We start from the raw sequence: 27,233 nt of genomic DNA on the forward strand, positions 1-27,233 counted from the left end.
CTTAGGTTAAGAATCTCAGGGACTAAGGAAATTGTGTTACTCTCCATTGCATTAGAGAAGATAAGAAGTGGGAAGGGTTTAGGGGGAAAAGAGAATGAGTTCAATTTTGGATATGTTGAATTTAAGATATTTACTGGATATGGTTATGATGAGGTTGAGGGTGATCGGGGACCCCAAAATAATGACAGTCTGGGTTGTGCTTGAATGAATTCAACTCAAGCCTTCTTAAAGCCAAAGAAAACAAAGTTTATTAAGGATTCGCCAAATTGGGTTGCCTCTTAAGGAGCCTAAGCATTTGTAACGCTTGTATTCACAAGTGGGCCAGATAGAATCCCAGCTAGACAGAATCTGAGGTGGATTGAATCTGAGCGCCTTCATGGAGGCAAGATGGAACTTAAATACAGAAGAGTATAGGAGGGATCTGGGGGTGGTCTGGTAGTCCAGGGTGATGGGAGGAGGGATTTAGGAAGGGTCTTGAGGAAAAGTCCAAGGAGGGAATCCAAGGAGGGTCAAAGGCTGGAAACAGCTGGAAGCTATCACCAGACAGACTAGGGGGTGCCTAGGTGGGAAGCAGGTGGGGCAATCCAGAGATCTTGATAGGGGCAGTATGTGGTTGGATACAGATCTTGGTGAGAGTGGTCAGAAGCCTGGGGAATAGGGTTTTGATGGGATCAAGGGTGGGGGGTGTAACAGAGTCCTGAGTAGAATGATAATGAAAAGCCCATGGGCTTCCTGAGACTACAGGAACAAATGGGAAGATTAGATTTGAGTAAGAAAGGCCAGATTAAGTGGGAAGATTCAAGGGGAGCTCAAGGAGGCTCCCAGAGTCTGAACCCCATCAGTTAGGGCTGGAAAGGGGGAGTGAGACTCCCCCACAGACTGGAGTACAGGAGCAGTTTGCCTGGAATGAATTCAAGGACTCAAGCATTCTTGAGGTCAAGGCAAAGATTTATTATGCTTTTCAGTGGGCAGGAGTTCTTAGGGAACCTGTAACCTTAGAGGCGCACAGGTAAAGTTTACATAGGACATTCTATAGTAAAACATGTGCCAAATATGCTAACTAGGTGATTCAGGGCAGGATTAGAGAGTGATTAAGGAGTGGTTAGTTCTTACAGGAACATGCACTTTAGTATATACTGTGCAAGTATTTTACCCAAAGTTCATCAGGAAATAGCCCAAGGGGAAGGGGGGCTATGTGGAAGTGTGGTTTTAGGCCTGAAACAATACTAAGTCAACTAATGGTCAGGTCTGACTAAAGAATTCCAGGCTGCTCTCATCAGTGTCTTGTTAGACGAGATAAATGTAAGGGAGTATACTTATGTCTAAGTCTAGGATGAGTATGATTGGTCAGTGGGTAGTAAATGTCATCATGACCCAGTACACAGCGAGCTCAGCCTGTATGCAGCTTCAGACTAATAAGTTCTTTAGGTACATCTGGCTACTGTATCAGGAAAAGAGATAAAAGTTTTTTGCCAGGGCAGTATGTGTCCTTGGGCTGGGGAGAAACTGCCTGGGTATGGAATGATCATATGAAGATTTTTTGAGGAAGGAGGATATGTGGGCATGTTTATAGACGGTAGGGAAGGAAAGGGAGAGATTGAAAACATATAATAAAGTGTGGATTATAGGGAGGGCAATCTGCTGGAGAAAATGGAATGGGATCATTTGAATAGGTGTGTTGGGGTTGGTCATGATTAAGAATTAAAGACAACTTATCATGTGAGGCCTGAGTGAAGGAGATTGTGGCAGAATGTGAGTGATATGAGATAAAGAAGAGGGAAGAAGAGCTCAAGGTGATTGGTCTCAATCTTTTGTGTAAAATATGAGGCTAAGTTCTCAGGTTAGAGTGAAGGAATAAAAAAGAGCCATGGGAGGTTTGAAGAATGAAAAGATTCAGAGAGCCACTATGCTCTAATTAGGCACTAATTACCAGTATTTGCAACGCATGTTTAAGAATGCCTCTAAAGAAAGTGGTCATGGGTTCTGGAAGGAAGTCAATGCTAGGAAAACGCAAACTGACAGGTGCTAACTAATAGTTATATAATTAAGTGGTTACTATGTGCCCAGGATGCATTGTACTAGGTTCTGGGGATACAAACCCTAGAGTGAAATTGTTCCTGACCTCAAGAAGCTTACATTCTATAAAGTTGAGGTTTAGGGGTGTTGGGACCCCAAAATAGTGATATGCCAAGTCTTGCCCAAATGAATTCGACCCAAGCTTTCTTTCAGCCAATGTAAAACAAATTTTTTTAAAGATCTGCCATATTGGGTAGACTCAAGGAATCTGAACATTTGTGATGCTTGTATTGACAAGTGGGCCAGTTAGAATTTGAGCTAGATTGAATCTGAGCACTTTCATGGAAACAAGATGGATCTTATAAACAGAAAAATTGAAGGAAGAATCCAGGGGTGGCCAAGTAGTCTGAAGGGTCCAGGGATGGTCTTGATGGGAATCAGTAGCAGGGAGTGTCTAGAGGTCCAGTCTTGGGAAGATCTTGATGGGATGGCGTGAGTAGAGGTAGGTTCTTGATGGGAATGACAAGTATCCTGGGGTGACTAGAGGTCAAATCTAGGGAGGATCTTGATGGCAATGACATTACTCTGGGGTAACTAGAGATAGATAGTATCTAGGGAGGTTCCTGATGGGAGTGGCCAGTAGCCTGGAGAATGGGATTTTGATAGGATCAAGGGTGGGAATTAGCAGAAGGATATCTGGAGGTAAAAGAGATTTGGGCATAGTGATGATGAAAAGTTTATGGGTTTAAGGAAATGCTAGAAGAAGTGGGGAAATCCAAGGAGATTTCAAGGTGAGGTTTTCCAAGGCCCTTCAGACAAATGGGACCTAAACTCTTTTGGGGTAAAGGACAAAGGTCTCAGCTTGGGCCTGTAACCCCTCAGGGTGACATCAAGACATATCCTGAGATTAATGATTATTAATAACCAATAAATATTGGGGAGATTCAGGGTTTTTTTCCTATTTCTTCATTCAAAGTCCAGGTCTAATGAAGGACATTGCTGATAGATGAGATTGCCCAAATCCTTTGGGTACATGCTTCTCACCCCACCCAAGTAGAAGACCCAGACTTTACAAAGAGAACCAAATCTAGGGGAATTCTGGCTTTCTGAGAGTCTACTGAGTGGAGTCCTTTTGTGCAGATTGCCCCAGGCAGGGTTCTCTTCCTGCAAGAGGATCTGGATCAGTCACCATCCCCTGCCCCTCATTAGAATAAACCCATTTATCATTGTGATGTTCATTCTCTCAAGTTTAACCGGAACTGATTTCCACCTTCGGAACATCCATTCCCCAAAGGTATTGGTTCCTGAGAGTGCCACTAACAACACTTCATTAATTACTCGATAGCCATAATTAACAATTGTTAACTGCCCAGAAATTACGTCTCTCGGACTTTTCAATTTCTCACATAACAAACTCAAATTAAGAGTCAAGTAAGCCTAGTACTGACAGCATCAAGGTGCACAATACAAAGGCTATAAGAGCATTAATAGGGGTGACACACTCAGAGTAATTACAGTATCAATGTGAAGTATGCAATACTAAAGCAATATGCAATAGTACACACAAATACTAACAAACTCAGAGTTAATTGACAGTAAGCTACACAAAGTACTCAGTGTAGGGAAGGGTTGGGGGATAGACTCCAGGCACATCTGGCGGACTCAGCTTCGGGGCGGGCCCAGTGACGATGGATTTTTTGGCCACAGCAGCGCGGAGATCTTCAGGGAGGGAATCCTCATACGGAAGCTGGAGAATCTGGGAAGACAACTTTGGGCTGAGATAGAAGAAGAGAAAGGACAGCTCTGTGAAGTCTGGCTTCAGACCCGGTACGACCTCGGACATGTGCTGCTGGGACACCCTGGGCACCTCAGCCCTGCGGCGCTCTAAGCACTCCTTTAAGACTAGACCGGTGGCAGAAGAGATGCCAGTCTGCACTGGCAGAAGGAGCCGGGAATTCTCCATCTCCAGAACGCAAAACAGAAATGAAAAGCAAAGCTTCCTAACAACGAGACAACGAGGGCTGTTCCGAAATGGAATGGGCCGCTCCAGGGGGTCGTGGCCTCCCTTTCAAAGGAAAGGCTGGATGAGCTCTCGCGGGGTTCGGAGTCTGGGGACCCGACCGCCCACTAGGCGTCGGTTCTACCCCAGGGGAGGGGTGGAGGCTGGAAAAAGGCGCTGGGCGCATGCGCTCTTCTCTCCCCTCCCCGGCGGGCAGCCCGCACCGAGGCGGGGCGGATCTGGGTCACTGGGAGAAGTTGCGAATACGGCAAGCCCAGCTAGTTCCCAGGAAAAGGGCCGCCGGCGGGGGGTAGTTTGCCCCATTCCGTAGCCCGTAGGGTGCCCAGGTCCGACCCCTCGTAGGGGATTGGTGGAGGCTCAGACCACGTGACCGAGGCCGGAAACTGAAGAGGACTGTGCTTGGGGAAGCATTTTGATAATAACAAACCGGGTCAGAGCCGGAGCCGGAAACATGGCCGAGGCGGTGAGGCCCCCGCGTCGCTCCAAGGCCAAGGCCAGCCGGGCTAAAACCAAGGTAGGTGTTCGCGGCCCCCCCAGCCCCCCAATCAGACCCCGGCCCTCCTCACCCCCCAATCAGACCCCGGCCCTTCTTGGCCCTTCAATCGCAGATCCCGACCCTTCGCCATCCCCTCTTCCAATCACGGACCCCAGTCGTCCCCGCCCCCAGTCACACAACTTCTCCTCAGTTTCGGACCCCGGCTCTCCCCCCAATCAGAGACCTGGATCTTCCGAACCTTGTCCGTGCGTCACTGTTGTTGATTCTTTTTTCCGCTCTGATCATAGACCCGGGTCTTCTGTCATAGACTCGGATCCTTCCCATCCCCTCATCCCAGATCCTGGCCCTTCCTCCCCTTCCCTCCCCCTCCCCCAACCCCCTAACCCAAGTTAGACCGTAGACCTTTCCTCACCCCCACTCTCAAACCCCCAACAGCGGAATCTACCCCGACCCTTTCCCCCAAGTTAAGGACCCGGCTCAACCTGCTCCCCCAGTCTCTGCCCCGCCCCTCCCCCTCCTCCCCCCCTCCCCTCCCCGGCTATGGCCCGGGGCTTCCCTGCGTTTTCAGTCTCGGGGCAGCACCTACCCTAACCCCGTCTACCCCTAGAGGGCCTCTCGTCGCCTTGCCTCAGCCTGTAGGCCGAAGACTTTTAACGAACTTGCTCCCCATTGCCACAGACCAGTCTCCATCTTCAGTTTCAACCCCCACCTCCCCCCACCGCTCACCCCCTCCGTTTCTTTATCGAACTGTCCGACTTCCAGACTCACGGGGCGGGGGGAGGGGGTGGTGCTTTCACTGCCTTTCCTGGGGTTGCTGAATTTCCTTAATCTACTAGTTCTCTTTTCCAAGATTTCTTCATTCCTGTTGTCTTTCTGGAGACCAGAGTCTGATCTGCAACCAAATCTGAGTGAGGCTGTTGAAGGTTTGCCATCTGAGCCCTGAAGTTTATCTCCTTCCACCTCTCCAGTTAGTAGATCCATTCCAGGCCCAGGCTGAATATTTTCTCTCTCTTTTTCTAAAAAGTAAAATTCATTCTGCCCCAAAGTATGCTTCTTCCCCCTGGGGACCTCCTCCAGACGCACTCTTTCCTACCCCTTCGATTCCACCGTTCTTTGCCCCAGTTTAAAAATTTCCTAGTTTCTTCTCTGCTTGCAACCTGTTTAACTCTCTTGGTTGCCATCTGCCTTCATCCTTACCTGAAGCGCCTTGAGGTGAAAGCACGCATGGAGATAGAGAAATGGAAATTAGACTGTGTAGCATGGTTTATGTGGGATGCGTGGGAGAACCTTTTCCAGACCTCAGTCACACAAAAATATTTCGAGGTAAAAAGAGATCTCCTTATTTTTTAATTTTTGATTTTGTGTTATTGGGTTGGTGTGAATGAATGTTCAGTCTGAGATACATGCTAGGCCCACAAATTTGAGACCTCTGCTTATCTGGTTAAGAAGATCTTCTCTGGATTCTTTTGGTGCTCTGGGTTAGACTGACATGACATTTGTGGTAACCTGGGTTAGGGGTTTGAATTTTTTTATGTATCAGACTCAATATACTTTGTTCTATGATCCCCTTCTAGTAATGATGATGGCATTCCCTTCAGTGGTGTAGATTGTATATTCTTATTCTGTGATCTTTTCATTGACTTCCCCCCAATTTTCCAGATACAGAGAGTACCCATCCAGTGTAGAATTTTCTACACATAAAGTGTTCATGTTATAAGTCTGGAGTCAGATAATTTTAATCTTCCTCACAGCCAGGTTTATAAGGAAAGCAATAATGGTAGTCCAATAAGTAGCACCTTGCAGACTTCATACTTTAATTCATTTCCGATGTTAGGTGTATATTCAGTTCAACTTAACTATTCAACAAATATTTATTAAGCTTTTTTTTTTTTTTTTATGTACATAGTGTTCTGGGGAATAGGTATTGGAGCACTTGGGCCCTGATTACCTCCATGAGAAAATACAAGGTAATTGAGAGAGTTAATAACTCTAGGGAATGGTTAAAGTATTTGAGCTGAGTTTTGAAGGAAGTTAACAGTTAAAGGTGAGGATGGGGAGGGACTTCTTTTGAGAAGGAATGGAGATAGGAAATGAAATAATGAATTCACAGAACTGTGAATAGGTCGGTTTGGCTGGAACATAAGAGTTATGAAGGGGAGTCATATCACATAAAGCTAGAAAGGGAGGAGTGAGTCAGTTTGTGGAGGATTTTAAATTCCAGAGTGAAAAATTTGTATTTTATTCTAGAGGCAATAAAGCATTGCTGAAGAATTTTGAATAAATGATATGATCAGGTCTGTGTCTCTGGAAGATTATTTTGTCAGCTTGTGTAGTATGAATTGAAGAGAAACCACTTAGGAGGCTATTCGCAATAGTTCTGCTAAGTAGTTATGACGGCTTTCAGTTGTGCCCATATAAATGGAGAGAAAGTAATAGATGTAAGAGAGATGAGAGAATCAGTAACTTAACAAGTGTTTGGATGTGAGGGGCTTGGGAGAGGGGAGTCAAAACTGAGTTCAATATTGTGAACTCCATGTTATTGGAAAGGATGAATGTTTGTGCCCTTAACAGAAATGGGACATTTTGGAAGAGGAACTTTTTTTTTTGGGAGGTTTGTCATGATTTCTGGCTTTGACATGCAGAATTTGATACAGTTGAGGAATACCCACATATAGATGCTTATTATAGGCAGTTAGTAATGTAGGACTGGAATTCAGGAGAGGAGCTAGAGAGTCACCTGTGTAGAGAGAAAATAATTGAACTCATCAGAAATGATGAGGTCACCTAGGGAGAAGGCCCAGATAGAGCCTTGGGTGATACCTACAGCTTAGTGAATAGGATATTTATGATGGGGATCATTATCAAAGGACACAGAAGTAATAGGCAGGAGGAAAACAAGGAGAAGGGAGTATAGCAAAGGCTGAGGTATGAGAAAGTATCCAGAAGTGGGGGTGGGGAAGAGAATGGTTGACAGGGTCAAGAGGTGCTGCAGAAATAGGCTGAGAATTACAGTTAGTCAGGCAACATTTTTTAAACCATACTTTGTTCTAGGCACTGTGCTGTGTGTTTAGGATACAAAGAAAGGCAACCCACCCCCCCAAAAAAACCACAACAAAACTTACTCCCTGCCCTCCGGGAGCATACCTTCTAGTAGTGAGAGAGCATACATAAGCTGTGTACGTTCAGTTTAAATGGAAGGCAATTTCAGAGGAAAGTGGGGATGAAAGGCCTCTTTTGAGTGGGGTTTGAGTGGAGTCTTAAAGACAGCTGGGAGGTTGAGGTGAGGATGAAGAACATTTTATTCATGGGAGAACAGCCTTTTGACAGTTGGGAGATGGAAGAACAGCTAGTAGATTGTACAGCTGGATTACAGAGGTGGAGAGAAGGTAGAAGGGAACAACACTGGAAAACTAGCATGGATTTTGATTGTGAAGTGCTTTAAATGCCAGAGGATTGTATTATACTTTATCCTAGAGGCCATAGGGAGCCTCTGGAATTTATTGAGTGGGGGTATTATGGACTTGTACTTAAAGAAAATCACTTTGAATGGAGGGGTTGAAGTGGGTAGAGAATTGAGGCTGGAAGATCTATAGGAAGGCTATTATTGTGGTAGTCCAGGTGTGAGGTGATAAAGTCCTGCACTAGGATGGCTGCTCTGAGAGTGGAGAAGCGATGTAATAGGAGATGGGTAGAAGGTAGAATTGATGAGGCTTGACAATTGATTAGTTAAGTGGAGTGAGTGAGGGTGAGGAGTGGAGGATGATATGAAGATTTTGGGCCTGGGTGATTGGGAAGGTGTGAGGGCTCTCAGCAGTAATAGGAAAGTTGGATATTGGGAAAAGAGGATGAGTTCTGTTAAAATGTATTGTTTGAGATGCTTACACAACATCCAGTTTGAGATATCCAAAAAGTCTGTTGGTGGTGTGAGACTGGAGCTCAGGAGAGAGAATATATAGGGCTATATTTATAGATGTGGAAGTTATCTGCATAGAGATGATAATTAAACCTATGGGAACAAATGAGATCACCAGGTGAGGTAATAATACATATAGAGAAATCTCAAAAAGACTGTGAAAACACCCATAAACTAATTTGTATGATCTCTATGAAGACCCAGCAAAGAGAACTAAGGAGCAATCAGCAGATTGGGAGGAGAACCAGGAAGGAGCCTAGTCACAAGTCTGAAAAGAAAATATCCAGAAGAAGAGGGTGATCAGCAGTGACAGAAAGCAAAGGATGGAACAAATCAGAAACTGGAAGGAATTGCCATTAGAATCTTGTAATTCAGGTCTTCCTGAAATGAGATTTTGATAGGCACCTTGGAGAAATGTTTTGAGAAGCATAGGGCCCTTGGCAGGATTTTTTTGTGATCCATTTAAGTTTTGTTTTGCTGGCCTCCTTTTTCTTGATGTAAATTTCCTTAGAGCAAACATTATTCAATTCAGTAAACTTACTAAGTGCCTCATGTGTTCCAAGTACAGTCCTAAGCGCTGAGGATACAAATAAGGAGAAGAAAGATACAAAGATACAAAAAAAGAAAAATTTCTGCCCTCAAGGAACTTGCAGTGTAACAGGAGAAACTACAACGATGTGAAGAGGGGAAAACAGGACATCAGTGTATACTCATTGTGGGGTATGGAGTGTTTGTCTTGTTCTGTGGAGTTGAAAGTGGGCAGAGCTGCAGATAAAAAGTAGAGTGAGCTGTAAAGTCCAGGTTATGCACTTCATAAAGAATGTTTTGCATGGAGTTTAGTGCTGTACTGTCCAACCCTCTAATCCACAGGACTTTCTTTATTAAAGATAGTAGCTCATTTATTTGGCACTTTATAGTTTACAAAATGCTGACTTCTTGTAGTGCAGATTAGATAAGGAAACAGGCTTTGGGAGGTGAAATGGCAACCAGCAAGTGAAAGAGCTGGAATTTAAAGTGGTGCTATGACAGCAACAAGTACTGAGTGTTTACTGTGTTCCACGTACAGTACTAGGTGCTAGGGAGCATGAAGTCCACTATTCTTTCCAATAGATCACAAAAGTTGTTGGTCTTTCTGCTATTTTGGAGCTAGTGGATCTAAACTTGGTGAAATATTCATTCTTTCAGTATTTGTGTTAAGTGCTGTAAATAATTACAGGGCCCTAATCTGCCTCCTGGCTTCCTTCAGGGCTCAGCTAAAATCCTGTCTTCTGTCTATTAGAAGCCGTTTCCTGTCCTCATTCTTAGTGCCTTTTCTCTGAGACCACATTTCAATTTATCCTGTTATATGTCATGCTTATACATAGTTGTTGTACATTGTCTACTCCATTAGATTGCTAAATCCTTGATAGCTGGAACTGCTTTTCTTTTCTCTGTATGCCCAGTACTTGGGACACTCCCTGGCACATAGCAGGTGCTCAAAAAATGCTAGTTGACTGAGAAACTGTAATTGGCAAAATGCCATGTACATATTAATATAAGACCAGTGCCAAATAGAAGAGAAATTTTCCTTTCCCCAACCTGCTTCCTAAACAAAACTAGATACTATAATATTTTGTGGTGTTATTTCACATGTTTAATAAAAATTAAACAGATAGCCCTTGAACAGTTCCTGTTTTTGTAATAAAAAGAGTGCTGCACTTGATATCTGGAGATCTAAGTTCAAATCTCACCTTAGCTACTTACTGGATTAGTAGTGTGACCATGGGCAAGTAAATGAACTTTTCTGAGTTGTTTTCCCATCTATAAAATGGAGATAATACTTGGCAACTGTGTCTTACAGGGTTATTACTAGAGAAGTGCTTTGTTAATCTGAAAATGCTATATAACCATGAGTAGTTTATTAATAGAGAGTTGTTAAACAACTAATCAGATGCACTTAACCAGTGGTTATTGAATTAATGAATGTTGTATCATGCCCCACGTTCCTTGTTTTGTCCATTGATTTTCCTTTTCAAAGCCAATATATAATGATAAAATGTATGATTTTTAGGGGAAGAAGAGGGTATGATGTTCCTTAAAGATCATACCCCAAGTCACCCTGTTCTTTCCTCATTATTTCTCTCTTTCCTACTCTGATGGCATTTAAGCTTACAGCTCTAAATCTATGAGCCTATGATACCATTTAAAAAAATTTTTTAAAATTGATTTATTTTTAATTTCAACATTCACTTCCATAAGATTTTTAATTTTAAATTTTCTCCTCCTTCCCCTCCCCAAGATGGCATGTAATCTAATATAGGTTCTACTTGTACATTCATATTAAACATATTTTCACATTAGTCATGATGTAAAGAAGAATTAGAATTAAGGGGAGGAACCACAAGAAAGAAAAAGCAAAACAACAAAAGAAAAGGAGAGCAAATAGTATGTTTCCATCTGCATTGAGACTCCAAAGTTTTTTTGCTGGATTTGGATACCGTCCTCCACCATGAGTCCCCTAGAGTTGCCCTAGATCTTTGCACTGCTGAGAAGATCTAAATTTATCAGTCAGTCATTGCACAAAGTGGCTGTTACTGTGTACAATGTTCTGGTTCTGCTCACTTCACTCAGCATCACTTCATGTAAGTCTTTCTAGGTTTTCCTGAAGTTTGCCTGCTTATTATTTCTTATAGTACAATGGTATTCCACAACTTGTTCAGCTCTTCTCCAGTTGATGGACATCCCCTCAATTTTCAATTCTTTTCCACCACAAAAAGAACTGATATAAATATTTTTGTTCATGTGGGTCCTTTTCCTGTTTTTATGATCTCTTTGGGATACAGATCTAGAAGTGGTATTGCTGGGTCAAAAGGTCAAAGTATGCATAATTTTATAGCTCTTTGAGCTTAGTTCCAAATTGCTCTCTGGAATGGTAAGATCAATTCACAACTCCACCAACAGTGCATTAGTTATAATATTTTTCACGGCATTCCATTTCAGTTTTGTTGCTGTTCTTTAGATTGTCATTATAATTATTATGTATATTGTTTTCCTAGTTCTGGTCTTCATTTTGTGTGTTTCCCTGTGCTTTTCATTGTTCATCTTCTCTTATAGCACAGAATTATTTCATTACATTTACATATCACAACTTGTACACTGGAATGGTAAATTCCTCAATTTATGACCATTTTGTTTCCAGTTCTTTCACATGCTGTCATAGTAGTTGCTATTAATATTTTGTTGTGTATGGGAACTTTGTTTTTGTCTTTGATCTTCTTACCAATTCTGTGAGAAATTCTGAAAGAATCACTATCAGCATATCACTGTTCAAGCAGAGGCTGTCTGACTTTCTCAGGGACAGACAGGACATTCCTGCTTTGAGAAAGAGACTGGACTAGGTGTCTCCTCAACAACAAAACATGCACCTTTCTATTTGGGGCAGCTAGGTGGTATATTGGATAGAGCACTGGAGTTGGAATCAAGAAGGATCATTTTCATGAGTTTAAATCTTGCCTTAAACACTTTGCCCTGTTTGCCTCAGTTCCTCATCTGTAAAAATGAGCTGAAGAAGAAAATGACGGTATCTTTGCCAAGAAAACCCAGTATGAGGTCATAAAGAGTTAGAAACAACTGAAAAACAAAACTATTCCACCTCCTGTTAATAAGAATTCACAATTATGTATCAGTTGAAGGTTTACAAAAACATATATACATATATATATATGTACTATCTTTTATGAACGTTACAACAACATGGTGCTATAGGTGCTACTATTTCCAAATTGTTGGATGCTATTGAGGCTCAGAGACATTCTTAAGGCAGGAGTCTGATCTAGGGTCTTGCTAGATCCAAGTCCAGTGTTCTGTCTGCTGTGGTGTGACACTTTACATTGATATTTTAACCTGAAAACCTTGGACCTTAGTTTCTGGGTCCACTATAATTCATAAGTATTTTATGGTGATATAGCTATTTTGCTACATTTTCAAATGAAATAATCTTAAATAAAACTAGACCTGAAAAAGTATTAACAGAACTCCCTGATATATAGCATCATGTATGTTTAAGTATTTAGAGTATCAACTCTAGAAACATTGTTAATTAAGTGAACCACAGAAACATAGCAATTTGGAGCAGAAGAATTTTTAGAGATAATGTAATGCAACTCTTCATTTTAAATTTTATGAAATCACAGAGCTACTAAGGGGCAGAGCTGGGTCTAGAACTCTCTGGGCTCCTTGTTCTTGTGGAATCTCAAGAGTTGGAAGAGACAGTGTTTATCTAATCCAAGTTCTATCTGAAGAGGCATGCTCTTTACAACTTGTCCACAAGTGGTCATTTAGCTCCTGCTTAAAGACCTGTACCAGAAAGGAATCCACTGCTCCCCAAGAAGCCCTAATTTACTTTTAGACAAATTTAATTCTTAACAAGTTTTTGTTGCCACTTGTCAGCTTAGTATCCCTGTCAAAAAAGGAAATGAAGTTAGTTTGGCATGATATATTTTGATGAAGCCATGTTGACTTTTACTGATCACCTCTTTGACTTACAAGAGTTGTCTTAGTCTTGCTTTGAGGATTTTTTGGGGGGATGTTACATATACATGTATACATGTAAGTATAGATATGCGTGTACATATATATATATTTTTTATTTTTTTTATTTTTTATTTTTATTTTTTAATGTTTAACAATCACTGCCATACAATTGCGATTTTATCCCCCCCCACCTACCCCCCGCTACCCCCCTCCCTCCCCACGACTGCATACAATTCTGTATAGATTCTATATATACTTTCCTATTGAGTATATTTTCACTATAGTCATGCTATGTAGTCAGACTAAGATAAATGAAAGAAATCGTATAACAAATCAGAACATGATACACAAACACATACACATACACAAACATGATCTGCTACATTATGTGAGTGACTTCCATATTTCTCTCTCTGAGTGTGGAAGGCATTTTGCCTTGAGATCCACCACTGGGATTTTATGCGTGTACATATATTAACTGAAGTTGAAATAAAATTCAGTTTGACTTTCGGAATGTTTTAAAGTTGTCATTTAAGGGTCCCTTTGTGTTTATAAACAATTTTAAAAAGTAAGAATATTTTCAGTGTTTTTAAAAATCTCATTAATTACAAAATTTAGAGTTCTGTAAGTTACTTTGTAGTGATAGGTAAAATTCATAGTACCATTTTAATATGAGACAATTTTCCTACATCAAAAAATGAAGGAAATATTTTTCTGTAATTTCCCTCCTATATTCATTTAGACCATATGAATCTTTTTTATAGAAGAGCTTGGGTGCTAGTTTTGAATACGTATACACTTCCATTCAGAATAAAGAAAAATCGTTGGTTAGTTTCACCTGCCAACTGTAATTAATTGTCTTACATATATTGTTATGTTAATTGTATAAAAAGCAGGAAAAGAAAAAGACAGAGCCATGGAAAGAACAAGCATGCTGTTGACATATTTGATACTTACCTCCTCTTGCAAGGAGGAAGCAGAATTCTTTGAGTGTCTTGACTGGATACCATTCCATAGCAGAGATGGAGGGTGAGTGGAGGAGTAGGTTTAGTAGGATAGTTTTTACACCTAGATCCAGGCTGGGATTCATTGTCTCCCATCTTTGCAGTTTTTACTTCCTAAAATCCCTAACTTTCTGTAAAGCACAGCTCGTATGCTGTTTCTTATTTCTTTTTTTTTTTAAAGTATTGTATAAAAGAATAATTTATCATCTTTGTGGTAAAATGTGGCAGCTTATGAACTTGTGCAGTTTTGAACAGGAAGTGAACAGTGTTATTATTGTCACTATAAATATCTTCTTTGTTTTACCACTTCATTGACCTACATTCTTTGATGTTAATCATCTGATGGTTTCCCAAGGTCAGTTTGTAGCTCTTGTGATGTTCATCTGATTCCTAGAAAATTTTCTGTAAAGTGATTAAAAAAATTTTTTTTGAGGTTATTATTCATATATTGCAGATAATGATGTGAGACTTCATTAGTGAGACATTAATTCCATTGGGGTATACTTCATCTCCCAAATAGTGATAAGAATGAGATGGATGAATGTGCCCTCCTACCCTGCTCTTCTAGTGCTCTCTGGAATTATAAGACAGTAGTACTTGTAGCATTGGTATCCAGGGAGGGAACAGAGGGACATGTCTTCTCTCTTCTCTTTCCATAATTTTTTACTCGGCATCCTCTTGGCATGTATAATGATGAATTGTGAAACTGCATCTATTTATCAAACTTGGGCAGATTTGCGAATGTTATGTTCTAAAATATATTGTCATGCATACAGGATTTACCATTCAAATGTACATGTATATATCCACTTGGACTTTGGTCCCTTCAACGTTGGGGATTATATTATCTTTTGAGTGTGGGGAAATCATTCCATGATGGAAAAACAAAAAAGTTTTTAAGCCTAAACTATTCTAAAAGAAGATACTATAACTATGTATAAGCATTTTGAGAGTATGCTGAGTTTATTTATGGAGGCATGTGGACATATATATGGAGGATGGATGACAGAAACACCCCATATATTATCTACTTGTGCACCTTGATTATGTGAGATGATTTACTCTAACCTTTCTTCCGTCTGGGGGAAATTGATCTTGCAATTCCTCCTCTTTGCAAGGAGGAAGCAGAATTCTTTGAGTGTCTTGACTGGATACCATTCCGTAGCAGAGATGGAGGGTGGGTGGAGGAGTAGGTTTAGTAGGATAGTTTTTACACCTAGGTCCAGGCTGGGATTCATTGTCTTCCATCTTTGCAGTTTTTACTTCCTAAAATCCCTAACTTTCTGTAAAGCACAGCTCGTATGCTGTTTCTGCTTTCTTTCTTTCTTTTTTTTTAAAGCTCCTTTTACCTCTCCTCCCTGTAGTGCTCTCTCTGGCTTGGAACTGCTTTGCATATACTTTGTGTTTATTTATTTGTGGACATATTTTATACCTTAGTAGAATGTAAGCTCCTAGTGGGCAGAGACTTCCTTTTCCTTTTTTTTGTCTTTGTACCCACAACACTTTGCAGAGTGAGTTGCTGTATAAATATTTGTTGAATTGAATTTTGCACAAGGTCTCTTTCATTTGTCCCATCTGCTTGGGGAGTTGAGGAAAAGCTCTAAAGGTTTCCTGTTGAATTGCTTGTAAATTGTGCCTACTTTCTGAATTCTTGGGAACGGCTTCAGTATAGTCAAGTATTTTTAAAGTGCCTGCTATTTGCCACACATTGTGCTAAGTGGTTTAAAAGTCATTTCATTTATCCTCACAACAGCCCTGGCATGTAGATGCTATTATTATCCCCATTTTACAGTGGGGGCAAACTGAGGCAGAGAGTGATTAAGTAACTTCACCAGGTTCACACAGCTAGTCTGAGGTTGGGTTTGAACTCAGTGCTTCTTAACTCAAGACCCATAACTACCCACTATGCCACCTACATGGAAGAGACAACCTACAAACAATGTGTTATATATAAGATCTATTCAGAATAAATTGGAAGTAATCTTAGCATTAAGGGGGACAGGGAAAAGTTTTCCAGGCAGAATTTTATCTGAAACTAGAAGGAAACCAATAGGCAGAGATAGGAGAGAAAGTATTCAGGCATAGGGGAAAAGAACTTAACATAGTGCCTAGCACATAGTAGGCACTTAATAAATATTTAGTGACTGATTGACAAGCTAGTGAAAATGCATGAAATTGGGAAATGAGGTTAGTATCATTATTGTAACCCATATAAGGAAAAGCTTTTTGGGGTCCTTGATGATTTTGAAGAGTATAAAAGGTTCCTGAGACCAAAAAGTTAGAGAACCACTGTATGATGGATACCATGTGATACTGATCTTGTGTGATCCTGAGGAACAGAAGAATGAGAACACGTTGTCCATAATAGTAGGTTATGTTTGCATTGATTGCTCTTTAGGGCTTATGAAATACTTCCCTCACAACATTTGTGTGGGGTAGGTAGTTCAAATATTACAGCTGAGGACCCTGAGGTTCAGAGAGTTAAAGTGACTTGCTCAGGATCACACAGCTAACAGGGATTACAATTGAGTTTCCAGCCCATTGTCTCTAATTGACTATTCTTTCCACCACATCATAGGAAAAAGGGACGGAAAAACTTAATTGCTAAATTTTTTTAAAAAATGGTCTATTAATAAGTACTTATTAGGCACCTATTACATTCCATTCAATCTGCTAGGGATACGAATATAGAGAATGAAATAACCCATGTATCACTGATTTTTATTCTTTATGCAATTCATTTTCTTTTTATAGAGATAATGTTTCATTGATATATTTTTTTATATCATCAGAATTTCTCCCAGTGTCCTTCCCTTCAATTCCAGGGAGAGTGCACATATAACAACAAATAATATTTTTAAAGAAAAAAAGGAGAAGAAAAAACCCATAAAGCCAATCAGTACTTTGAAACAGTCTGAAAATATATGCTATATAAATGTTAGTTATTATTTACATGACTGTTTTGCTTCTGCACAAGATTAGGCATTTTCTTCTTTGTTTCCCCTTCATGAACCCGGTGAAGAATTTCCTTAATATTATGTATAAAATAATTTTTCCCAGTTAAATTTAATTCTTTTAAATTTATGTATGTATGTATCTTAATACATGTATGAAATCTTGTATATGAAATCTTAAAGAGACTATCAGCTATTCTTTTGAAAAGCAGCCCATTCATTTAACAAGCATATGGTACTATAGGACTAAAGTGTGTGGTATACATTTTATACAATACGGTCCTTAGAAAATGAGTTCAGTATAGTGGAAAAAGGAGTGAATTTGTTGCTGGAGGACCTGAGTTCAAACCTTAGCTTTAGTTTAGTTTGTTCTTTATATGACCTTGGACAATTGATATCACTGTTAGATGTTGTTTATGCAAATTAAAAAAGTGTGAAGAAATCCCAAAATATTAATGGGACTTAGCTTTCCCTAAAATGGTTTTCCGTCATTTTAATATTAAACTCTTTAAGTTTTATGTAATGCACTGAACCACTTTAGTAAGGCTCTTTTATAACGTTCTATTGTTACTGACTGGCTACTATTACCATGGTGCCTTGAACAACCCTAAGTGTTCTAGTTTTGATGAATATTTTTATTAATTCATTAATTTATTAATTCATTTTTAAAGTAATTTGAGGAAGAAAAGAATCATTTGAAATGTTTAATCATTTTTTGTTATTTGTTCAGTTTGGTTTCTCTGATGGGTATTTCTGTATAACTTCTTAGCTTATATTTTGTAAAGAAGGTTTTCAAATCTCACATTCAGTTTGCATTTATTAAGTCCCTACTAAGTGCAAGGCACTATGTCAGAGACTGGGGATTCAAAAACAAAAATGAAACATCTTCTGCCTCCAAGGAACTCACATTCTAGAGTTTTACTTAATCTACAATGGAATTGAGAATGATCTAATCAGAATTTTCTCTTCAGTTCTAGTCTGTTTATGGCAATTCTAGGCTATTTTTTGCTAGTTAGCTTTTAAATTCAATGTAATATTCAAATTAGTAAGAAAAATTATAAACTATGTTATGTGCTGTCTCTTAAAAGATTTTTAGGTCTTATATATAGTATCAAGAAAAATTATTTCTAAAGTATAGCTTGTTACTGATTACCTAACATTTTTTATTTGGTTTTAGGAAAAGAAGAAATATAGTGAAGCTGTTGAGAAAGAAGAACTTGATGAGGTAGACCTTCCTGAAACTTGTAGAGAGCAGAAAATACCTTCCCCAGCAGAGGAAGTCCTAGCAGCATGTCCTGAGGCATTAACTGAGCTTCAGTTGCAGGATGTCAGTAGCCTACAAACTGTGAAGGAAATGTTTGATGTCTCACTCACTTCTTTAACTTTAGACATTGAAGGATCCCAAACACATAACCTAGACACAGTAATAGAAGGGGAAGAGGTCAGAGAACATCAACTCTATGAAGAAATCAAGCCAAAGTACAACCCTGAGGAAGATGTGAGCACCAAAGCAGAAGACTCTCAGGGCCTTAGGGATAGAGCTGATAATGCACCTGGGCTTTCAGAAACCACATTCCAGTCTAGTCCTTACAGTCAGCTGGGAGCAGGACATTTACAGGACAGAGGTACTGAGAGTAGACAAGATTATAGACAATCTGTTGGCCTTTCTTCAGAGGTGCTACATAATATGGGCTTGCAGAGTTGTTATGAAGCCAAAGAGGTCTTTCAGCTAACTAGATTGAAAAAACTCTATCCTGAATTACCAGCTGAATTTTCTGGAGAAAGACCAGTTTTAATGGCAGTAAAACCACTGTTACGGACTGAAAGACTATATCCTGAAATCCCTTCTGAATCAGAACTGGTACCATTTACGAAGGAACAGCTGAAAATTTTTGAGCCGTGTTCCTGGTTAGAAAATGTTGAATCATACTTAGAAGAATTTGACAGTATGGCTCACCAGGACCGTCATGAATTTTATGAGTTGCTTCTGAATTATTCACGATGCAGGAAACAGCTGTTGCTGGCTGAGGCTGAGCTGCTTACCTTGACATCTGATTGTGAAAATATCAAAAGCCGATTATGGCAGTTTAAGGAAGAGCAGATGACTGTACAGGTATGATGACTAATGTTCTCTAAAACTTTCTGGAAGCTGGTGGTTTTGGGATATAGATGAAGTCTGCTTATTCTTCTCATTGTTTCTTCTGTTGATTACAAGTCTTTTTCCCTAAAGAGGTAGGTAATTCTAGACAATAGCCAAAGATTTTAGTATTCATGTCTTAAAAGATCAGGTACCACCATAGTTTTTTGAATTATGTTGTACATTTTAGATTTTATATGCAACATTGAGAAGTGTGATTTCTATAAGTATAATTTCTTACTGATTACTTAATATTTTAATTTTGTTTTAGAAAAAAACATAATGAGGTTTCACAAATTTGGAAGTTGTGTATAATTTTAAGTGACAGCTGAAGATGTGAAAATGACATTTATAAGGAAAGGAGTGAGGGGAGAGAGAACACTAGTTATCTTAGGACTGAACCTTGAGGAAAACACATATTTAAGGGTTGGTAGAGGGAGAGAAGGTTACAAAGGAGATAAATAGAGCAGCTAGAAAGATAGAAAGAAAACTAAGATGTTCTTTAAGATGTCAGTGGAGCAAAAAAGTTTCAAGGTTAGTGTTACATAAGGCAGAAGAAAGTACTAGGATAATGTGGTTAAGGCACATAACCTTTGGATTTAGCAACAAGAAGGTCATTGGTGACTTTTAAGAGGGCCATTTCATTAGAATGATAGGTATGAAATTAGGTCACAGAGGGCAGAGGAGGGATGGAGTGTGGAGCAATGGAGGGCAGCAAATGCATTCCATCTTTGAAATGTTTAGCAGTGAGTAAAGTGAGAGAATTATGACAGGAGCTATAAATGCCAGCTTGGTCAGTCAAAGAATTTTTCAATGTAAGAGAATCTCAGAGTATATTTGTATAGGTAGAAGGGAAGGATACATTGGTTAGGGTAGATTGGCAGTACCAGAAAGAAGATGACTGAGGGTGGTGTAGTGTTAGGGACCCAGGTAGAGTGGTTAGCCTTGGAAAGGAAGAGACACTTATTTGGAGACAGGGGTAAAGTGAATAAAGAGGAATTTTGACATTGAATGGAAGGTAGATGAGGGAGTTCATAACAAGTGACCTTGCTTTTCGTTGGCAAAGTAGGAGGAGGTGTAGTCTTCTTTCAAGAGAAGTCTTCTTATCATATGGGTATAAGGAGAGTGAAGGTTGGAGGAAAGTTGTTCTCAGCTGTTCTGGCTATCTGCGTTTTCTTAGGACTTCAGTCATAATATTCGTCTGTAACACACTGCTTAGCAATCCTATTTTATATTGTTTGTGCTCATTTTCTCTGTGATTTTTATATTCTCTGCTATATTATAAGTACCTGGAAGTCAAGATATCTTAAACTTTTATATGCACTATAGTTCTTAGCACCATGCTAGGCATTTAATAGGAATTTTAATAAGTTTTTCTTGGTTGATACCCAGATTCTTGGATAACGGAATTTATATTTTATCATTTTTTTCTCCTTCAGGGTATTTGTGCAGACCAGGTGAAAGTTACTGGTTATCATCGCTACCAGACAGTGGAGATGAATGAGAGTGCCCTGGGAGAGCTAAAGAAGGCATTTGAAGTAAAATCTGAGCATTTGCATCAGACTCTGGCTCTGCATTCTTATACATCTGTGCTCTCCCGCTTACAAGTAGAATCCTATATTTTTGCATTGCTCAGTAGTCCAGCTGTTCTGAGGTCTTTATCTATTCATCAGCAAGATCGAGGTATGTGATAATTGAAATCTCTTCCTTTCTTATGATCTATAATAAAATAAAAGCTTAGCAGTAACTTTTGTTTTAAACTGAATTGGTTTTAAAATGTAATATTTTTACCTGTGTCTAAAATGTGTTCTGATATTCTCTTTTTGAATGAAGAGTTATCTAATGACCTTTTTCTAAAACAATATTTGGTTTCTTTATTTTTGTGTTTTTGGTGTTTTTGTGTCTTGCTGGAAAGCCATTTCTAAATCACCATTATATCTTGCTATCCTAATGTATGTACTCTTTTGCACATAAAATAATCTATCTATAGCTTTTGAACCTTAAGCTGATGATGCTGAAGTCCCTTCCATTGATCACTTTTCTGTTTGACCTTTTGCTTTTCTATTCAGATTTCCCAGTTTGAGTTTATATTTTTACACGACCTGAATGTTTTATACTACTGTGGCTTTTGGAAAGTGCTGATGGTAGATGATAAGGTTATTAAACAGAATCACAAAAACATAGAATTTTGGAATCTTTTTGGCTTTAATTCAGTCCTTCCATCTTCTGCCTGGACTAATGTAGTAGCTTCTTAAGTTATGTTATTGCTTCTGCTCTCTCTTCTTTCTAACCCATCATTCACACAGTTGTCAAATAATCTTGAAAAGCACAGGTCTGACCCTGTTACTCCCTATTCAAGAAAGTTCAGTGACTTTGTTTTGCCTCTAGGATATAATAAAAAGTTCTCTCTTTGGGATCTAAAGTTCTTCACAGGCTGACTTTCACTTATCTTCTCAGTTTGATCTCATACTGTTAATCCTTCAGACACACTGGGCTATGTAATGCTCACCATTTCCAGCATTCCATCTCCTCCTTCTATGCTATTGTACAGACTGTACCCCATTTCTGACACACTGTCCTCCTTTCCACCACTCGTAGAATATCTTCCTTTAAGAGTAAAGTCAAGTGCTACTTTCTATGAGAGATCTTTCTGATTCTTCCACAGTTGTTAATGGCTCTTCCCCCCAAATTACTTTGTATTTATTTTGACTTTGTATGTGTTGTTTTCTCCTTAGGAAAGTCTCTTGAGGGCAAGGATGTTCTGGCTTTTTCTTTGTCTCCTCAGCATCTAACATAGGGCCCAGTACATGGTAGGAATGTAATAAATGCTTCTTTAATTGAATTGGATCACCTTTGACTCCTCTCTTTTTGTCTTGACCCTCACCCAAATTTTATGATTTGCCATACTCCTATTTATTCTGTAGTGTCTCTCATATCCACCCTCTTTACCACCATAGTTCAAGCTCTTGTTACCTTTTGCCTCAACTAATGGAAGTCTCCTTACCAGTCCTTTTGTTCTAGTCTCCTTCTGCTCTCCTCCCCCTCAGTACATCTTTACTGTTGCTAGATTAGTCTTGCTAATGTGGAAGTCTGATGCTGTTATTTCTGTTTTCAAAACCTCCAGCCTTATTGACTACTGGATAAAATGAAAACTTAAACTCACATTTAAGGACATTAATAATGTTGCCTCTACTTTTTGAATCCTTGTATTTGATCATATATTTTCATGCACTCCATGCTTTAGCCAAACTAGACTTGTGTCCCTGCATGCATCCTGTACTTTTTCTGTATCAGTCTTTGGTTGCACCCTTCTCTATACCTGGAATGCTTTTTTCTTCATTTCTGCTTGTTTAAATACTACCTGTTGTTAAAGGCACAACTTACAGGCCACTTCTGCCATGAATCCTTCTCTGATACAAGTGTTTATAACATTTGAAAACTTTTTTTATATACTTCCTGCATTCTGCACACTACTGCTGACTTAATCTTGCTAATGTAGATGTTTAATACTGTTATTATTTGTTTTGTATGCTTGTTATTTGTGCATATGTTTTGTCTCCATTGTTGGATTGCAGTTTCTTTGAGGGCAGGGCCATGTCTTATTTTCCTTTTATGTTCATCAGTCCCTTGTATACAGTAGGTGTTTAATAATAAAGATTTTTGTTGTTTTGTTGGCTCTAGTTCAACCATCTGAGGAAATTGAGGCCCAGAGATGTTAAAATGACTGCCCAAGTTTGTTTCAAAATCTGTTCTGATGAATAGTATTTTAAAGTTCATTTTTTAATTGATTTATTCTATTTTTGTTGAGTATAAAAAGTTTTGGAATTAGCATGTTAATAATGCAAAATATTTTGAAATACAATTGTTTTTTCTTAGACTTTTTAAAGTTTTAGGATTTAGTTTCAGGATGCTACTAAAAACCATTTATGTAGGATTCATTCATTCTTTTCTTTTTAATTATAGTTTCTAAACAGGCAGAAAGTCTTCCCTCTGATTTGTGTCACCTGAAGGAGTGTATTAGTGTTTTATTTATGTTTACCCGGAGAGTTATAGAAGATACACAGTTCTACAATGATGTTCTTCTTTGGCTGCAGAAATTGGTAAGGGATAGATGGCCTGCAATACTTTTTGCCTCTCCCTCCCCGTCTCCTGAAATATCTGAGGTCACTGCTTTTATTTTTGTCCAGTTTCTCTTCATTGTCCACTTGTGATAAATTATCTGTCCCTCTACTGTATTAGTGCTTATTATCTTTTTCTTCCTTGTTAACATTTAGTGGTATTTTGTTATTTGATTAAGGCAAAGCCTTTTCTTAATAAATTCATGAGTTCAGTTACTTTGATCTTTGAGCCTTCTTAGAAAGGAATTTAATACTGGATAATACTCTACCACATTTTAAGTCTAGAAAGCCATTTAAAGTATAGATTACCTCTCAATATAAAACTTCATAAAAATATATTATTTGCTGTTAGCTTCCAGTGATCTTACTGATACGAATGCTAGTTTCTTTTCTTTCTTTTTTTTTTTTAATTTTAATTAATTTATTTATTTCACTTTTAACATTCATTTTCACAGAATTTTTGGGCTCCAAATTTTCTCCCCCCTTGTCCCCTCTCCCCACCCCAAAACACTGAGCATTCCAATTGCCCCCATCACCACTCCGCTCTCTCCTCCGTCATTCCTCTCTGCCCTGTTGGGCCAAATAACTTTCTATACCCCTTTACCTGTATTTCTTATTTCCTAGCGGCAAGAACAGTACTTGACAGTTATTCCTAAAACTTTGAGTTCCAACTTCTTTTCCTCCCTCCGTCCGCACCCCCTCCCTTTGGAAGACAAGCAGTTCAATATAGGCCAAATCTGTGTAGTTTTGCAAATGACTTCCATAATAGTTGTGTTGTATAAGACTAACTATATTTCCCTCCATCCTATCCTGCCTCCAATTACTTCTATTCTCTCTTTTGATCCTGTCCCTCCCCGTGAGTGTCGACCTCAAATTGTACCCTCCTCCCCATGCCCTCCCTTCCATCGTCCCCCCCCACCCTGTTTATCCCCTTGTCCCCCACCTTCCTGTATTGTAGGATAGGTTTTCATACCAAAATGAGTGTGCTTTTTATTCCTTCCTTTAGTGGAATGTGATGAGAGTAAATTTCATGTTTTTCTCTCACCTCCCCTCTTTCAAATGCTAGTTTCTTGAAAATGCAAAGAAGAAAGGAAATGCATGTCAAGTAACTTAAAAAAAAACTAACAGATTTGGTAATTCCCACCTACCAAAGAGAATATTTTGGCCTTCACTAGATTTCTTATGTATTTGGGGCTATCTTCCAAACACAACATGTTCATAATGACAAAAGGCTAGATATTTAATCTGTTCTTAATTTGTATTTTTTCATTCTATCACATATGGTCAGGAACCTCAGGGATTTGTATTCATAAGGCAATCAAAATTGAAACTATTTAGAGAAAGTACTTTTGATGTTTTTATGCAAGCTCTCAGATTTGTAGGCCCACATTAACTAAATTGGTAGAAATCCAAGTGTAGTAAGGTTGTTTTATGTTTAGTTTCCATTGTAGTGATGTGAAGTGGTGCATGTATCTTTTGTAAAGTGATACATGTGCATTTGCTTAATATGGTACTAAATGACAAATCATCATAGGATTGAAGGCCAGAAGGCCCCTTACAGATCTTCTAGTTGAACCCTTTTGTTTTATGGATGAAAAAACAGGTACTTAGAGAGAGGGAAGTGAGTTGTCCAAGATTATATAGACAGTAAATAGCAGAGCTGGGGTCTTAAGCCAAGTTCTCTGATTTTAAATTGTGTAATTTCTGTTAGTGTCTTGACTTGATAAGATTCAACTGTTAATAGTAAGCCTTCATCCTTATAATAAATGTTTTCTTCTCTTGTCTTGAATAGTTAGATTATTTATCTTTTCTATTGTTCAGGTATCAGTGTTACAAAGAGCTGGATGCCCTGGGGATCATCTGTTCCTTTTAAATCATATTCTTCGATGTCCTGCTGGTGTTAGTAAATGGGCCGTTCCTTTCATTCAGGTATATGAGATATGGTGAATTCCTCATAGCAAATGATTCAGTGTTCATATATTTTTCTGGTAAAAGTTTTTCTCAGGCACTTATAAGAAAGAAGAGCAAAAAGTTCACCTTGAAAAGTGTTAAATTAAGAATTAAAACACTGAATTTATTTATGAGCCTGCTGGAACTGTTTCTTTTTGAGCTCAGTAGAGGTGTAGAAATAATAGAATTACTGGAGTTCAGTGGTTTCCTAACTTGGAACAAGTTTAATGGAATTTAATTCTGCAAAATCCCTGTTCATTGAAGCGTAGCAGAGCCTTATTCAGTAGTGCTCAACTTAAAAACCTCAAGGTTTTTTTATCCCATCCCACCTTCTGGAAAATACAGTGAGACTTAAAAGAGATGAACTCAATGCTGCTTAATTACTTATGGTAGGTTATGGATTTGTGTAGTCAACTCTTATATAGCCAGCAGTTGATGATTCACTTGGTGGATTATCCCTGCTCTTTTCTTCTTCTACCTTTCTGATGCTACTCGTTAGGCCATTTTGTTTTTAATTAGCTCTTTCAGTAGAGATAGATTGAGAGTAAAATAAAAGTATGCCAAATTTTAAACTATTTCAAGTTTTTTTGGGTGTTTTTGGTAGCACTTATGAAAAGAAGTGAAACTCTTGCTTGAAAAAAAGTTTCTTTGATAATCTCTGATTTAAATTACTAATTCTGTCCTCTCTTTTTAAATTCTAAATGTAGCTGAGCAAAAATGTTATCAAAAAACTTTTGGAGGATGCCTTGTTTCATGTAGGCCATCTAGCTACTCCCTGCTAGTCTTCTTTAAAAACTCCCCTTTTCCTGGTCACAATACTAATGATCTGATATTAAATAATACAGGTTGTTGGTCTTCTCTAATCCTTTTTCCCTCTTTTCTGATTTCAGATCAAAGTGTTGAATAATTCATCAGGGGTATTTCACTTTATGCAGTCCCTTGCCTTGCTTATGTCTCCTGTCAAGTAAGTGTGAAAGAGGTTTGCATTGCAGTTTAAAATACTGCCCCACATTTGAACAGTCTTTTAAAAGCCAACCATATACAGGGGAGCTCTGTCAAAGGAGCTCTGAAAACTCCAGTACTTTAGCATTTCTGATTTTCTTTTAGACTTGAGTAACATGTTAGCCTACCTAAGGTCTCAGAAAATCTAGTCTGTTTGAGGTCCAACTTTCTTCTTTTCTACAAAGGAAGCCTGATATTTTAAAGATTCCTATTATAATCCTTTATTGAAGTAAATTATCACCTTTTTTTTTATTTTTATAAATCTAGACTGTTTAAAGTGGGGTGGATTGGTAATTTGGAATGTGAAGTACTTTAAAACGAGACTAGGTAAGTTTGCTTGGCATAGAGTACAGATGCTATGTGTAAAAAAGATTGTAGAAGATGAATTTTAAATGATTACCAGGTATGTAATAAGTAGCTATGATATGTTCAGCATTGTGCTAGATACTGTGAGGGGGTTAAAAGAAATCTAAGACATGATTTCTCCCCCCAAGTAGTTTATATTTTAATTGGGGACATATGCATGAACATTAAGTGTTAAATTCTGAAGGTATTCACAATTAATACAGTCAGAGTTTGGGGAATGAAGTGAATAGTGTGGACTACAGTAGTCCCAAAATATTTCATGTAGGTGGTGGGACACAGGGTTTCCAGAGGTAAGTGATGGCTTTCACTGCTGAGGCTCTCAACTACCTCTTTCTGAAGCCTTTGAGAACCAGAGGCTTATAACTACATAAAGACCTTGACCATCAGAGGGCCCTAGAGGATCAGGTAGGGTCCTGATTAACTTGTTATTTATTATCTGTTCTGGGGTATATTCCCAACTCCTGTTACCCTTATCTTTGTGATCAAAGTCAGATGTCCTTAGAATTGGAATAGCTTCTCTTTCAGCTGTCCTTCCCCATACTTTTATCCCTATATGCCTCTGCCCTACCCTTCCATACTCCATAGCCTCCTATGCTTTCCAATATTTCCCTGTTCCTCTTGGAGTCCCTGGTATATCATTTGCAAACTTCCCTCTATCCTTTTATCCTTTATCTTTTAATTTGACATTCTTTCTATCTTAATGTTCTAATAGAAATCTAGCTCTCCCCAGAAGACTTTTCATTCC

General features: G+C 38.8%; 1 protein-coding gene across 3 annotated transcripts in view; it reads left to right on the plus strand.

The window, feature by feature from the left end:
- The first annotated feature begins 4,155 nt into the window (after positions 1-4,155).
- EPG5 (ectopic P-granules 5 autophagy tethering factor) overlaps positions 4,156-27,233 on the plus strand; it is a 124,135-nt gene continuing 101,057 nt past the window's right edge. Inside the window, exons 1-6 of one of the 3 annotated variants that reach the window (XM_072605233.1) lie at positions 4,156-4,550; positions 18,093-19,028; positions 20,492-20,735; positions 23,016-23,152; positions 24,992-25,099; positions 26,011-26,084. In XM_072605233.1, coding sequence (XP_072461334.1) covers positions 4,488-4,550; positions 18,093-19,028; positions 20,492-20,735; positions 23,016-23,152; positions 24,992-25,099; positions 26,011-26,084 — 1,562 coding nt within the window. In that variant the 5' untranslated portion in view covers positions 4,156-4,487. Of the gene's footprint in view, positions 4,551-5,495; positions 5,856-18,092; positions 19,029-20,491; positions 20,736-23,015; positions 23,153-24,991; positions 25,100-26,010; positions 26,085-27,233 lie in introns of those variants that run through there. The other 2 variants (XR_011966207.1, XM_072605232.1) reach the window with 2 other exon arrangements.

This window comes from Notamacropus eugenii, chromosome 4, assembly GCF_028372415.1.
Source record: "Notamacropus eugenii isolate mMacEug1 chromosome 4, mMacEug1.pri_v2, whole genome shotgun sequence".
Lineage (NCBI taxonomy): Eukaryota > Metazoa > Chordata > Mammalia > Diprotodontia > Macropodidae > Notamacropus > Notamacropus eugenii.